Below are 14,176 nucleotides of genomic sequence, written 5' to 3' on the forward strand. Positions count from 1 at the left end.
TTTTAATGTTCCGATTGTCATTGTAAAATCTATTGTATTAATTTTTAAAATTTTTTTTTCTCTTCCATTTTTGTTTATTGTTGTGTCCGAACCATGGATGTTGAATCTGTGTTACAATCTCTCATCTCTTTGCCTCAAGGAGATAATTTCAATCTCACCCATGTTTGGATTGACGGAACAGGGGAGAGTTTGAGATCGAAGTTCCAATTGTGATTGTCCAATCTGGAACTTCGATCATCGACAGGTTATAATCTAACCTTTTCCCTCTTGTTAATTTCTTCACATTTTCCATTTGTGTTCTTGCTTTGGTTGGCCAGAACGAGATTATCTGATCCCCATGGTCCATCTTATTGTGGTGCTGATCTCGATAAACGAGCTCGAGCTCTTATTGAAGGCCACAGTTTCGCCTGTAGATATGCTGGTGTACCAATTTCTGGTACTAATTCTGAGGCCAATGAGAATATCAGGTTGGCCCGTCAACAGGCATCCAGTTTGGTGACCATGTTTGGATTTCCAGGTACATTTTGGACCGAATTGCTGAGAAATTGGATTTACGAATCACCTACGATCCAAAACCAGTACCTGGTTACAATGGATCTGGTGCTCATATCAACTTCTCCACCAAGCAAACCCACCAACCCGGTGGACTGAATTGATTCATGAATACGTTGAGTCTCTTGCCAAAAATCATCAGAAACATATCGCTGTTTACGATCCTCGAGGTGGTGCTGACAATGCTCGTCGTTTAATTGGTACAAATGAAACTTCACCAATTGAAAAATTTTCCTCTGGTATTGGTGATCGAACTGCTTCAGTTCGAATCAACACTTCAGTCGCTGAGGCGAATTATGGTTATCTTGAAGATCGACGACCAGACGATCGACGGCTCCTACGCAGTGTCCGAAGCTCTGGTTCGAACTTGTTGTTTGAAAGAGTAAGAGAAGAAAATGAAAAAAAAATGTAAACAAAACTTGAATTCGAATTGAAAGAAAAACAACAAAACCAACAATCCAGTCTTTAAATTTTAGCCAACTTTTAATCGAATCAATTTAATTTCTTGAATTGGAACAAAAAAATGTACATTCAGAAAAGTATCTAAATTTCACAAATAAATGGCACAAGTCCGAGGATGATAATAAGAAGAAAAGTGGATGAGATATTAATTGGTGAAATTCAATTGGGTGAATTGTATGGAAATGAATTTCACAAATCATGTCGAGTGAATTGATTGTTTAAGTTTGAGTGTTTTTTTGTGTGAGAGAGAGAGATGTGGTCATTTTCTCTGGATTTTAAAGAGAAATAGAAAAAATTTATTTTCTTTTCTTTTCCAAACTAATTAATCTTTTCGCATTCATTCTAACAATCTAATTAGTTAATTGTGAACATTTGTTCTATTTTAAAGAGAAGATCAAGTTGTTTAGATTGAAAATCGTCACCTTTGATTAGAATTCTAAACCTTGGCAACCATTTTCTGTTTCCGATCTTCATTATTTTCTCAGAACCGCTTCTTTCAATTTCTTTCCTTTTAATTACGTTCACATTTTTCGAAGAATTAACTTTAAGAATTAATTATTGGCACAGATCATCTGATTCTCTATGAGGGTTAAGCTCAAAAGCTTAATCAGTTTTCCTTGAGGCTCTTCTTCATCTCTTAATCATATTTCATTTATTTTTGGTTGATTTGAGTTCAATTCTAAAAAACAAATTGTACAATCAACGAAATGATTAATTATTGGTGATAAGAGTAAATGAATTTTAATTTTCTGTTAAAAGGCACAGTTTGAATTGATTAATAGACTTTTAACTTGATAGTTTAGTTAATTAAAAGCTTTGATTGGATTGATACTCATTGGATTTGATTGATTTTTCTTAAAATGCTTTTTTTTGTACTTTAAAAATTAGATGGAAATGAGCGCGAAATCAATTATGGTTAAAGCAATCAGATGAGCTTAGAGATTAATTATAATTCTCAATTATTTCAACGGGTTTTCTCGGTTTTCACTTTTCCTTTGGCTCTTGGCCCTCCAGCACCTTTTGGACGACCTTTGGGATCAGTTTTAGTTTCGGGTTCAGCATTCGCTTTTGTACCTTTGGTTATGTTATTACCTAGAGCTATGGTCAATTCGACAGGATTATATTTCTTGAAGGAATTGAAATTTTCTAAAATGGACAGACAACAATTCTTATTAACTATGTTAACGACAATGGTTAATTTGGCATCTTCAAAATCAGGAGTCCAAGAGGGTCTTTTCTCTGAACAAGCCTCGCAAATGGCTTCAATTATTTCTTCTCGGGTGATACTGTTATTGGCACGCACTTTTGGTATAATATAATAACTGGCGGATTCTGGTTGATTTTCCAATAAAGAGATGAATGTTTTCTTGATTGTCTCAGTATAAGCTCCACATGTCATCAGAACTGGAAGTATCTTGAGACAATATCTTACACCGAAATTTGAATTACTCTTGATTTCATTGAAAACAAGATCGACCAGAGAATTGGGTTGTAATGAAGGTTCTTTGGCTTCGATGAAAACAACATTATGAGTCTTTGTGGTCAATTGAGAAAAACGATTTCTTGATTCTTTCATTTTATCAACCTCTTTCTTCAACTCCACTTCTAAATCAACATCTTCTTCTTTCACTTTAACCTCCAATTCCTCTTCTTTAACGGTTACTTCATCTACTTTTTCCTCTTTAACTTCAACAGATTTGTCATCATGGGAACCAACACTTTCCTCTCCAATTTCCGGTTTATTTAATTTCTCCAATTCATCAGCATATTTATTCAACAGAAAAAAAGCTTCACTGACCGCATGGTTTTCACTTTTATTACATGTAACCAAAAAGCCTTTGACACCTTCTTTGAATGGAGTAAATTTTGTGCGCTTTCCACCACATTGTTTATAGTAATTCTTTTTACGTTTGATTCCTGAACCTCTACTGGAACCCGAACGAGCACCGGACATGATGAATAGAAAGTGGAAATTAGTAGAAAAACAATCAACAAATGACCACAATTAAAAGAATGGAACAAATTAAAAACAAAAACAATTTCCGAGGAAAAGATTAATTTGAATCAAATTGATCTCTAAATTAAGATACTTTATATCAGATACTTTTCTTTGATATCGAATCTCATCTCATCTCTTCTTGACATTTGATTGGGAGAGTTAATTGTTGTTAATTGGTGATGAAAATGTAATTGGATATGAAGATTAATTTTGGTTAATTCTTTTCTATGGAATCAACTTAATTTGGTTACTCTTGGTGGGAAAATAGAGCCTAAGGAATACAAAGGAATCAAGTCAACTTGATAGACGAAAATATCTCGATCGAAATAATCAAATTGTCTTTTTATTATTGTTGTGAATAAATTTAAATCGGTAACAGAATATTGTCAAAAATAATTAGAAATTCTGCCAATTAGTTGGAATAAGACAAAATTGATTTACAACAAAATCAACTCTTTTAACTTATCGGGCAAATCAATCATTGAAATTGATAAAATGAGATGAAGCTTTTGTTGACAACTGAAACTGAAGCTTATTAACTAATTACTTTGAGATGTTAATTAGTCAGATCAAAAGGATCACTTATTGTTAACGATTAGAGATTATTAGTTTGTTGGTCTGAGGTGGTGATGGAAACACAATAGAAAACAAAAGCTTAGATTGAAATAAAACAGAGATCAGTGTTTACGTTTGAATAGATTAAAAAATTAAGCTATTAGAACTTATGAATGTTGAATGTTGATCATTGTTGATTCTTGTAGTTCTTGAACTAACAATTTGTGTAATTGAAAGTGAACAGGTAGTTGTTACTGTGAACCAAAGGTTAAATTGGTTTGGTTTAAATTTAACTTATTATTAGCATTATTGTTATTATTACATTGATACACTTGGATTTTAACAGTAAATCATCATCATCATTGGGTATTTGTTGTTATTATTGTTGTTCAATGGGTAGTGAAGATGGTGCATCAGGAGATTTCATGACATCAGGAAGTTCTGGAGGAGTAGAAAGCGGTGTCATCTCCAATTTCTCGAAACAATTGGGTTCAGATGAATTCAAGTCTCTAAAGGCAAGACCAATGACCGCAGGTGCCTGAGCCTTGGCTGTGGTGTTGTTGATGAAATAATCACTTAAACAACGATCATCATCCAGAATTTCATCCGCATGGAAAAGACGTTGATCGGTGACAGCGACCTGAGTGATTCCAGAAATCATCTTCTTGATTTGCAAGATTGTTGTTGTTTCCACTGCATCAAGAAAAATTGTTGTCTTTTTCCGCCTCACCATTAGAAAAATTCGAGAGTCATTTTTATCAAACGATGTTCCATGTGACATAATGCACAGAGTCTACACAGTCTACAAACACAACCAACAAACACACAACAATAAAAGAACAATCAATTAACACTAACTAATTACGCAGAGAACGTGAGAACCAACAAACATCAAAGGTAATCAATGAATCTTAATCACAAACAACACAAACAAAAAGCCTTTAATTCACTTCCAACGACCTCTGGTGGTCAAAAATTCCAAAGGCAAATTATTCTCCAGGAAAGTTTAACTTTTTTCGCTCCTCATAAATTTTAAGTTAATTAACTTTACCTGTGAATTAAAAATTTAATTTTGTGTTATTATTTTTTATCGTATTACAATGATCAAATTGACACCAATATTATGATAGTTCAACAGTTACTTTAGTTGTTATTTTGTTACTCTTAAAAAGGACAATCGCCATTAGATGCATTTAACCAATGAAGGACAAGGCAATGAAGTCACGAAATTGTTCAATCACTGATTTAAATTGTATTGACTCTTGAAAAATTTCATGTAAACTGAGCGACTAGCTCAGTACCTTAGGGCGGTTGAACTAAGTCCAATGGAAATGTATGAAGCATTAAACTCTGAGGGAGGTGTAATAAAGTATTCTAATTACTGGCTGATTCATTTTCTAATCCATCATAACTAATGATTAGTTAATTATTTTCGATTTATGCTCAATACAAATCAGTGTCTTTTGTTTTAGAGAAGCAAAAATCAAAGAACATTAAATTCTCTTTATTCTTCCCCGCTCTCTTTCATCGTTTATCTTTCATATCTTCTTAAAGTTATCGTTGATCGAAATTGATTGTTGATGTTTTTGAGAAAGGTTGTATTTGATACGCAACCGAATCAGTAAATTGCCGGTCGGTCAAAATCATTTCAGATCAATTGAGTTAAAAAAATGTTCAGAAAAAGGTGAATAATAAAACCACGAATTAATGACAAGAGGGATTAAAATCGGTTGTGGAAAAGTGACCTTAAAGTGATTCACGAAAACTCGAAAAAACATTCGCACCAGAATCAGTTCGTAGGTATGAAAGCTCAGTTTATATGAATTCAGTTGATTCTAAATAAAAGCAAACCAAATATTATCGTTACCATGTTCATATATAACTCATGGTTTCCGACGATTGAGCACTAAATTAGATCATAATATAAACACGATATTTTCAATTGTTCTCTTTCAGTTGATTCACTCGAAAACGTAACATATTGATTGAGAATTGTGACTTTTCCTGTTGAATAAATATAATCATCGCTTTGCTGTTTCATGAGTTAAAACCGTTTTCGTTGCTAATTGTTTCCTGTTGATCTTTTTATTTCTAATAAAAGATCGTTAATTGCTACTGTTAATTACTCGTCTCTAGAAAGATATTTTATCAATAATAAAAGATTTCGTTTTCCCATATTAAAAATCAAAGCGATTTGTTCATATCAATTTATTGTAATGTTGAATCTTTTTTCATTAATTTTAATTAATTAAATCATAGTTCGGGAATTGGAAAGATGTTCAGTACAGAAAACCAAGTTAGTAAATTGTTACGATTTTATTAATTTGATTTCATCTTTAAGCTCAAATGTTTCAGCTTCAAAATTTTGATTAATTTGTTTTTAACAAGTAACAACCAATTTTCGAGAAATTTATCTACAATTTAAGTGTAGTCAATTCAACTTTCTTCTATGGTAATTAAACAACTAATAACTAAATGATATTCAATTGGATACGATGTGCAAATTGAGAAACTATTGAATACAATTGATTAGCTTATCAAGCACCAAATCAAACCTTACAATCACTAGCCTTTGTTTGATTCTAATCATCTTCAATTAACCTGATAAATCGTCATAATTATCGACAGATTATCAAAACAAACCGAACTAAATTATCCATTGGTTAATTGATTTTACCGTTTAAATGCTTTTCTTTTCTCAGCTGATCGAAAAGTTTTGATCAATGAATCAATTCGACAGTTTCACACATGAGGCTTGTAATTTTCTAACTAAAGCTCATGGTAAATGTCGAAGGAGAGAAAAGTCATTACATTTACTATCAATGATAATTTTCTGTGATTTCAGGGAAAATTCAGTAATAAAAATGAATTGGTTCTTATGGCAACAATTGGAAATACGAACTGAAGTTCATAAAGTTCTAATTATTTTTTTCTCTTTTCCGAATTGGAGGTAATTAATTTTAGAGTCTCATTTACTCAATGATTTTTTGATTTGTTTATTTATTGTGAAATTGTTTTCATCCGAAAAAAAGTTAATTAGTGATTAGTTTTACAAATCATTGAATTTGTTTTGTTTCTTTTATGAATTCAAAATATATCAAGAATGTAAGAAAGTTTAGAAATGTGAAGAAGGCTAAAAGATTCGCTTTGAATTAATCACATTGATTAAATTGTTAAGTGTTCATTTCCGATTTCCAGTGTATCTGCTTAATCCGATTCGCATCAGGAGATTTCATGACATCAGGAAGTTCTGGAGGAGTAGAAAGCGGTGTCATCTCCAATTTCTCGAAACAATTGGGTTCAGATGAATTCAAGTCTCTAAAGGCAAGACCAATGACCGCAGGTGCCTGAGCCTTGGCTGTGGTGTTGTTGATGAAATAATCACTTAAACAACGATCATCATCCAGAATTTCTTAATTTCCGGTCAACAGTCTTTCCACTATTCTAAACATAAATAGTCACCTAGGCGAGCGATTTCATCAACAATCAACTCTGCTATTTCTCTATTGGAATATTTAGATTTGTCATCACGGGAAACAACACTTTCCTCTCCAACTTCCGATTTATTTAATTTCTCCAAATCATCAGCATATCTGTTCAATAGAAAAAACGCATCACTGACCGATTGATTTTCACTTTTACTACTGGGAACCAGAAAATCTTTGATACCTTCTTGAAATGGAGTAAATTTTGTTCGTTTTCCATCCCATTGTTTATAGTAGTTCTCTTTACGTTTGATTCCTGAACCTCTACTGGAACCCGATCGAACACCAGACATGATGAATAGAAAGTGGAAATTAGTAGAAAAACAATCAATAAATGACCACAATTAAAAGAATGGAACAAATTAAAAATGAAAACAATTTCCGAGGAAAAGATTAATTTGAATCAAATTGTTCGGTGACCTGAGTGAATTTCGGACCACCAGAGGTCGTTGGAAGTGAATTAAAGGCTTTTTGTTTGTGTTGTTTGTGATTAAGATTCATTGATTACCTTTGATGTTTGTTGGTTTTCACGTTCTCTGCGTAATTAGTTAGTGTTAATTGATTGTTCTTTTATTGTTGTGTGTTTGTTGGTTGTGTTTGTAGACTGTGTAGACTCTGTGCATTATGTCACATGGAACATCGTTTGATAAAAATGACTCTCGAATTTTTCTAATGGTGAGGCGGAAAAAGACAACAATTTTTCTTGATGCAGTGGAAACAACAACAATCTTGCAAATCAAGAAGATGATTTCTGGAATCACTCAGGTCGCTGTCACCGATCAACGTCTTTTCCATGCGGATGAAATTCTGGATGATGATCGTTGTTTAAGTGATTATTTCATCAACAACACCACAGCCAAGGCTCAGGCACCTGCGGTCATTGGTCTTGCCTTTAGAGACTTGAATTCATCTGAACCCAATTGTTTCGAGAAATTGGAGATGACACCGCTTTCTACTCCTCCAGAACTTCCTGATGTCATGAAATCTCCTGATGCACCATCTTCACTACCCATTGAACAACAATAACGATAAAAATAACAATAAGTTTAAAACGAAAACAGAGAAAACGTCATCAAATCAGTTCTAATTAAACCTCTGGTTCGCAGTTAATATTACTCCTTTAATTTGGAGACAAGTAAGAATAATAATCTAAAGAAGCATTTGACCACAACAATCATTCAATGGAACAATTAGTACAAACAATCAAAATAGAAAAGATATCAATTGATGACAATTCTATACAAAATATTCTTCAACGAATCGGATTAAGCAGATACACTGGAAATCGGAAATGAACACTTAACAATTTAATCAATGTGATTAATTCAAAGCGAATCTTTTAGCCTTCTTCACATTTCTAAACTTTCTTACATTCTTGATATATTTGGAATTCATAAAAGAAACAAAACAAATTCAATGATTTGTAAAACTAATCACTAATTAACTTTTTTTCGGATGAAAACAATTTCACAATAAATAAACAAATCAAACAATCATTGAGTAAATGATCTCATAAATTAATTACCACCAATTCAGACAAAAGAGAAAAAAAAACAATTAGAACTTTTCATCAAAAGTTGTTCGACTTCGCATTTCCAATTCGGCGCCATAAGAATTGATGTTGATCGAGATAAAAGTCATGTGACTTTCTGTTGATCATTACCAAGCTTTTTTTAAATAGAAATTTGTTTACTTTTCTGGTTCTTTACAATTGTTTCTCTGTGAATTATCAATCGTTTTACTTGATTTCCAATTAAATCTATCATCATGTCACAACCTTTTCTCTTTGGTAATGGAAGTACTCAGCAACAATCAAAGTACCTTGTCGAGTTTAAAGCTGGTAAGATGACTTTGAATGGAACTACTGTTAGCCCAATTAAGAAAAAAGGTTTGGTTTATTTGCATCAAAGTGATGACAATTTGATGCATTTCTGCTGGAAAGATCGTCAATCAGGTGTAACAGAAGATGATCTCATCTTGTTTCCAGGTAATTGCTTGCTCTCCATCCCGAAGCTCTTGTTCAATCTTTCATAATTCATCTCACTTTAAATGATTATTTCTTTTTCTTGCTGCCATTTAGATGATGCTGAATTCAAAAAGGTATCTCAATGTACTACTGGTCGGGTTTTTGTTTTAAAATTCAAATTATCAGCTAAGAGATGCTTTTATTGGATGCAAGAACCAAGCACAGATAAAGACGACGAGTTTTGCAAGAAGATCAATGAATATCTCAACAATCCTCCAACCTCAGGATCAAGAGGAAGTTCATCTAGAGGAGGTGCCGCTTTACCTGCAGTCCTTGATAATCTTGGCAGTTTAGCCGAATTAGGTTCTTTAAGAGATGCTGAATTCCAAAATCTTTTGAATAACATGAACCCATCTCAACTGATGCAGATGATTGGAGGCATGCAAAATTCATCAGGCATCTCACTCAATAGATTCAGACCTGTTGGAGTAGGAGGTAGTTCCAGTAACTCTTCACGTAATAGAACTGGAGACTCTGAACAAGCCACGACTAGAACTGGAGCAGAAGCCACTGCGACAAATACTAGTTCCTCTGGTAGTTCACAGCCTCGTATTCAGCTTGGTGATCTACAATCAATTATATCTGGTTTATCTGTCCCTAAAGGAGAAGCTCAGGATAAAAGTGAAATTAAAGGTAAGATACCAAACCATTTCTCCCGAATACTTTTAACACTAATTTTATCTCTCAACAGCTTTATCATCTATTATCAAATCCGAAGCGTTACAAACTCTACTTGCTAATGAAGAATTCATGAAAGGTGTCAAGGAGCGATTACCACATACAGAGGCTGCTGACAATTCTTCAACGTCCATGCCCTTGAATGAACAAGTATCTTCCACCTTACAATCACCTCAATTCCAACAAGCACTAAATAAATTTGGAATGGCCTTACAATCAGGCCAACTTGGACCTCTTCTTAATCAGTTTGGTCTAAGTCAGGCTTGTATTGAAGCAGCAAATAAAGGAGGTAATTCACCTTTTCTGCACTATTTTATGAACTTTGGATAGGTTGACAATAAGAGAGTAGAATAACAATACAATCTTAGTTTGACATTAATTTACACTCTTCTAACTAACTAATTTAATTTTTTTGTTTTTGTTTTCTTCTAGATCTGGAAGCCTTTGTAAAAGTACTAGAAGAAGAAGAAAAGAAAAAGAAAGAGGATACAGAAATGACTCTTGATTAGATTTCCATTTCAATTACTCACGAGAAGAAAAATGTGCATTAACTAATCTTACCGAATATATTTATGCCATTTTCAATTAATATAAACAATTGGTTTACTCTAATTTGATTTAAAAAATATCGAAATTCATTTCAATAGTTTTAACTTGAAACTTTTAAGTGAACAAAATCAAAACGTTTCATCAAAACAAAAGTTTCTCTATTTATTTTTTAGTTTTGATGAAAGACTTTCATCTATGATCATATATATTAACGAATTTATAAAGTTATCGACAAGTCGACATCCTAACCATGTTAGGCCAAGTTGTACGAGATGAAACCAGGCCAAAAATTACCTTTAACATCTTCGGGTCAAGTAAAAGAAAGCAAATTTTTTCTCTCTTTTGGTCTGTTAATGTTAATAAAAAAACCAAAAAAAAATGCGCGCGAAATTTGAAATCACGGAAAAATGATCTCACTCTCTCACCCTTTCTCTCTTCCTCTCTCTTTTTTCTTTCTATTATTTTCACTTCCTCCTTCTTCACTTCTACCCTCCTACACATCCTTATCCCTTTTTACCACCATTATCATCATCTTAATCTTCCTTGACTTTTACCTTTTCTTTTCATCTCAAGTCATTATCATCTTCTCGCCCCCTTGTTCATCGCCCCGACTGCAATTGTCTTGAAGAGAAACATGATGATGATGAAAGAGAAAAAGAAGAAGAAGAAAAAATTTCAGAAGAGGAAGATAAAGGTGATGATGTAAAACTGGAAACAGCTTTCTACCTGCCTCAGGGCTCTTGGCAAAAGTTCACGGCCAAATTTTCCTGGTAACGTTTGTTATGATGGGCTTACCCTTCCGGGTTTCCCTTCAACAAGTAAAGTTGTCTACCCTTTTCCTTTCTCAGAAGCTTTCAAATCCTATCCTTGAATGTTAGTTAATGATAAAAACTCTTTCCTTTAAATTGATTAACTAAATCAACATTAGAAATTAAAAATAACCTCATCGTTTACGTAGATCAATTTCCTTTTTAATTTACTAATTATAACCAAATCCTGATTATATGGTCAGTTCATCTTCTCACCGATCAATTGTGATTAACTTCGTTACCAGATCTTGTGTTTAAAATTATAAAAATTCTACACTTGTGAAGATTTCTGTTGATTGTTCATAAGTTAAATTCTAATTGTTCAAAGTTTCTACTTTCAATCCTTCCCGATCTCCTTCATAATAAACTGTGTGTTTCGATCTGAGTAAAATACTGAGAAAATCTCATTACAAATATTCATCGTTCAGTTCAATTAAACTGTTGTCAACTTTCATCTATTAGTTAATGTAAGGTTAATCTTTAAACAGCTTAACCTTTCACCCTTATGTCATTTAATTAATCCTATTCAAAATCTCTCATTGTGCTTTCTATCTAAACCACCCTTAAAACTACCACCAACTAAAGTCTCTTTAATTAGTGTTTCAATAAAAGTTATTTTGTTCCGATACGATCTTTATACTGAGCTCTCGCATAGAGAATCCCTAACAAAATAATAATAATTAATAATTCGTTCAACTGAATATTCTAAAAACTGTTAAGTTATTATATCCACTGATCTGTGATTTCTAACTAAAAGCTGTTCAGGTCCAGTGTCAAACTTTTTTGGTCATCCTTCCCATCTTATCAAGTGCTTATATACAGCCACGGACATTAAGTTTCGTACACTTTCAATCAAAGTTGCGCATAGAGTTGATTCTTACGAATATAACTTTTCGCAAAACTGGTCAGAAGCTAAAGAAAGATTGATCAAAGACTTTACTCCAATAACCAACAACAACGATCAAAATAGTGAACTTCTGGATAAACCCAAGTCTCTATATAATCTTTTTCCTCGACCATAAACACGATCAAGTATTTTGGCCACTCTCGAACTAAAACTAAAACTAAAACTAAAATGTCATTTGGTGGATTATCGTCACTCGGTGATAAATTAAATGAATCACAAGATGAAGTTAATCTTTATCGTCAACTTAAAATGAAAATGTTTCTCAATCAACAGAAGCCACTATTTCCATCTCCATGTTTATCATCATTTGAGAGTTCATCTTGTGAGGAATCATCTTCTTATGAGACTAGTTCACTTGCAGGATCATCAGCACTTTCTGAAACTTCTGAATCATCTTCTTGTCTATCATCTTTGTCTTCGCCATCTTCTCCTTCATCGTGTTTATCGTCATCCGAGAAAAAGACTTATCAATGTCAATTTTGTTCCAAGGTATTCGGTCAGATGTCAAATCTTAAGTGTCACGTTCGTACACATACTGGAGAAAGACCGTTTGTTTGTAGAATTTGTCAGAAATCGTTTATTCAATTAGCTCATTTACAAAAACATGAGCTCGTTCATACCGGCGAAAAGCCTTTCCAGTGTGACCTGTGTCTAAAACGATTCACATCCAAAAGTAATCTTAATAATCATAAATCTCGACACATATACGAACCAAACGAAGCTGACAACAACAACAATAACCATATTAATTATTGTAATTTACCTTGAAAAAAGTTGTAAAAAATATACATTTAAAGGAATATCTAAAAATAAATAAAATTGACCCTTTTACCAAAAAGAAAGACCCATTAGGCTCACTAGGCTATCGGCTCTCAAAAGTGGAAATGGTTGGGTTATAATTATTATTATTTTTCGAGGAAATTGTCCTAAATGATCAAACTTTTATATCGAATAGTCCAACTCATGTTCTACAATCTGATCTAGTTTTTAAAAATTTCTGATACTGTTAAGGTCAAAAATGATCGTTTCGAAAAAATAATCTCAAAAATTGAAAAAAAGTTGATTTAGTTTAATTCAAAGAGTAAAAACCAAGAGAGAGCACAGGAAGGCAACATTTTTTTGGTGTCGCGAGGTGGAGCCACTAGTAGATTTGAAAAGAAAGAGAGAAAACCTGAGGAATTTTTTAGGCTCCTGATAAACTTTAATTTAATTAACTTTACCTGTGAATTTAAAATTGAATTTTATGTTATTATTATTTATCTTATCATACGGATCAAGTTGATACCAAAATTATGATAATTCAACAGTTACTTTAGTTATTTTTGTTACTCTAAAAACTGAGCTATTATTGCGTCGTAATAACTTGAACCATTTTCTTTTTCTTGCCCTAATGGGATTTGTGTTGAAAGGACTCTAGTCCATTTGTTTTGAAAGGACATTTTGTCCATTGTGACTAAATTTTATTTTTAAATTTTATCTCAAAATTGTATTCGACCTCAGGGGAGAAAAATTGTTAATTATTGTATTGTTTTCTTTTCCTCATCAATTACTCCCTTCCTTGTCCCTCTTTTCCCTTTCCCTGGTACGGTTGTCATTACCGGAAACGATGAATTCTAATTCATCGAGCCTCCCCTGAGGTCGCTGTCAAAGCTTAAAATAAATAAAAGAAAGAGAAACATAGTAAACTCAATGCAGAACTCAAATCTAATTGTTTTTAATGATTTTAATAATTTTTATAAATTAATTGAGTCTTAATAAGTTCAGCAGTTAGGCGATTTCTCGAATTTCAGTTATGTGTGGTTGTATTTACTTTTGTTCATTCTTAAGTATACATTACATTTATACTGAGATAACTTATCAATTGAACGGAACATATTAGCTCTGATTTGAATTGATCTTAAAGGTCTGATTTATAAGATTTGTATCAAAATTCCTTAATTGATTCGAGTAAGTTGAATTAAATCATAAACGAATCAGATAATATTTCCTAGAAAAGTGCGTTTAAGACTCTCGGGCTGATTATTGTTACCGATCGTAAAAATTTACTTAATTGTTCTTAAATATTCGACGATTTGATTTTAAAAAAACTTTATTGTCCAAGACTCGAGTAACAATTAACCGATCAGTGTCCTTAAATTGTGGACGAAGAGCATA

The 14,176-nt window shown here is 32.7% G+C and overlaps 5 protein-coding genes and 1 pseudogene across 5 annotated transcripts; 4 read left to right on the forward strand and 2 right to left on the reverse strand.

The window, feature by feature from the left end:
• Positions 1 to 213: 213 nt before the first annotated feature.
• LOC128397021 (glutamine synthetase, mitochondrial-like) lies at positions 214 to 1,570 on the forward strand (annotated as a pseudogene).
• A 159-nt stretch (positions 1,571 to 1,729) lies between these two features.
• LOC128396858 (THUMP domain-containing protein 1-like) lies at positions 1,730 to 3,091 on the reverse strand. Its single transcript, XM_053357491.1, has one exon. It carries the CDS (start codon positions 2,966 to 2,968, stop codon positions 1,979 to 1,981), a length of 990 nt encoding a protein of 329 aa, XP_053213466.1. The 5' UTR covers positions 2,969 to 3,091; the 3' UTR covers positions 1,730 to 1,978.
• Positions 3,092 to 3,330: 239 nt separating this feature from the next.
• Positions 3,331 to 4,479, reverse strand: LOC128396860 (elongin-B-like). Its single transcript, XM_053357493.1, has one exon. The coding sequence runs from the start codon at positions 4,347 to 4,349 to the stop codon at positions 3,948 to 3,950; it is 402 nt and encodes a 133-aa protein (XP_053213468.1). The 5' UTR covers positions 4,350 to 4,479; the 3' UTR covers positions 3,331 to 3,947.
• A 3,062-nt stretch (positions 4,480 to 7,541) lies between these two features.
• LOC128397197 (elongin-B-like) lies at positions 7,542 to 8,549 on the forward strand. Its single transcript, XM_053357882.1, has one exon. It carries the CDS (start codon positions 7,678 to 7,680, stop codon positions 8,077 to 8,079), a length of 402 nt encoding a protein of 133 aa, XP_053213857.1. The 5' UTR covers positions 7,542 to 7,677; the 3' UTR covers positions 8,080 to 8,549.
• A 172-nt stretch (positions 8,550 to 8,721) lies between these two features.
• Positions 8,722 to 10,369, forward strand: LOC128397186 (proteasomal ubiquitin receptor ADRM1-like). Its single transcript, XM_053357871.1, has 4 exons — positions 8,722 to 9,040; positions 9,134 to 9,712; positions 9,771 to 10,046; positions 10,190 to 10,369. Exons 1-4 carry the CDS (start codon positions 8,821 to 8,823, stop codon positions 10,264 to 10,266), a joined length of 1,152 nt encoding a protein of 383 aa, XP_053213846.1. The 5' UTR covers positions 8,722 to 8,820; the 3' UTR covers positions 10,267 to 10,369.
• A 140-nt stretch (positions 10,370 to 10,509) lies between these two features.
• LOC128397194 (tissue-resident T-cell transcription regulator protein ZNF683-like) lies at positions 10,510 to 13,707 on the forward strand. Its single transcript, XM_053357880.1, has one exon. It carries the CDS (start codon positions 12,191 to 12,193, stop codon positions 12,788 to 12,790), a length of 600 nt encoding a protein of 199 aa, XP_053213855.1. The 5' UTR covers positions 10,510 to 12,190; the 3' UTR covers positions 12,791 to 13,707.
• Positions 13,708 to 14,176: the final 469 nt, after the last annotated feature.

This window comes from Panonychus citri, unplaced genomic scaffold, assembly GCF_014898815.1.
Source record: "Panonychus citri isolate SS breed McGregor unplaced genomic scaffold, ASM1489881v1 Contig00028, whole genome shotgun sequence".
Classification (NCBI taxonomy): Eukaryota; Metazoa; Arthropoda; class Arachnida; order Trombidiformes; family Tetranychidae; genus Panonychus; species Panonychus citri.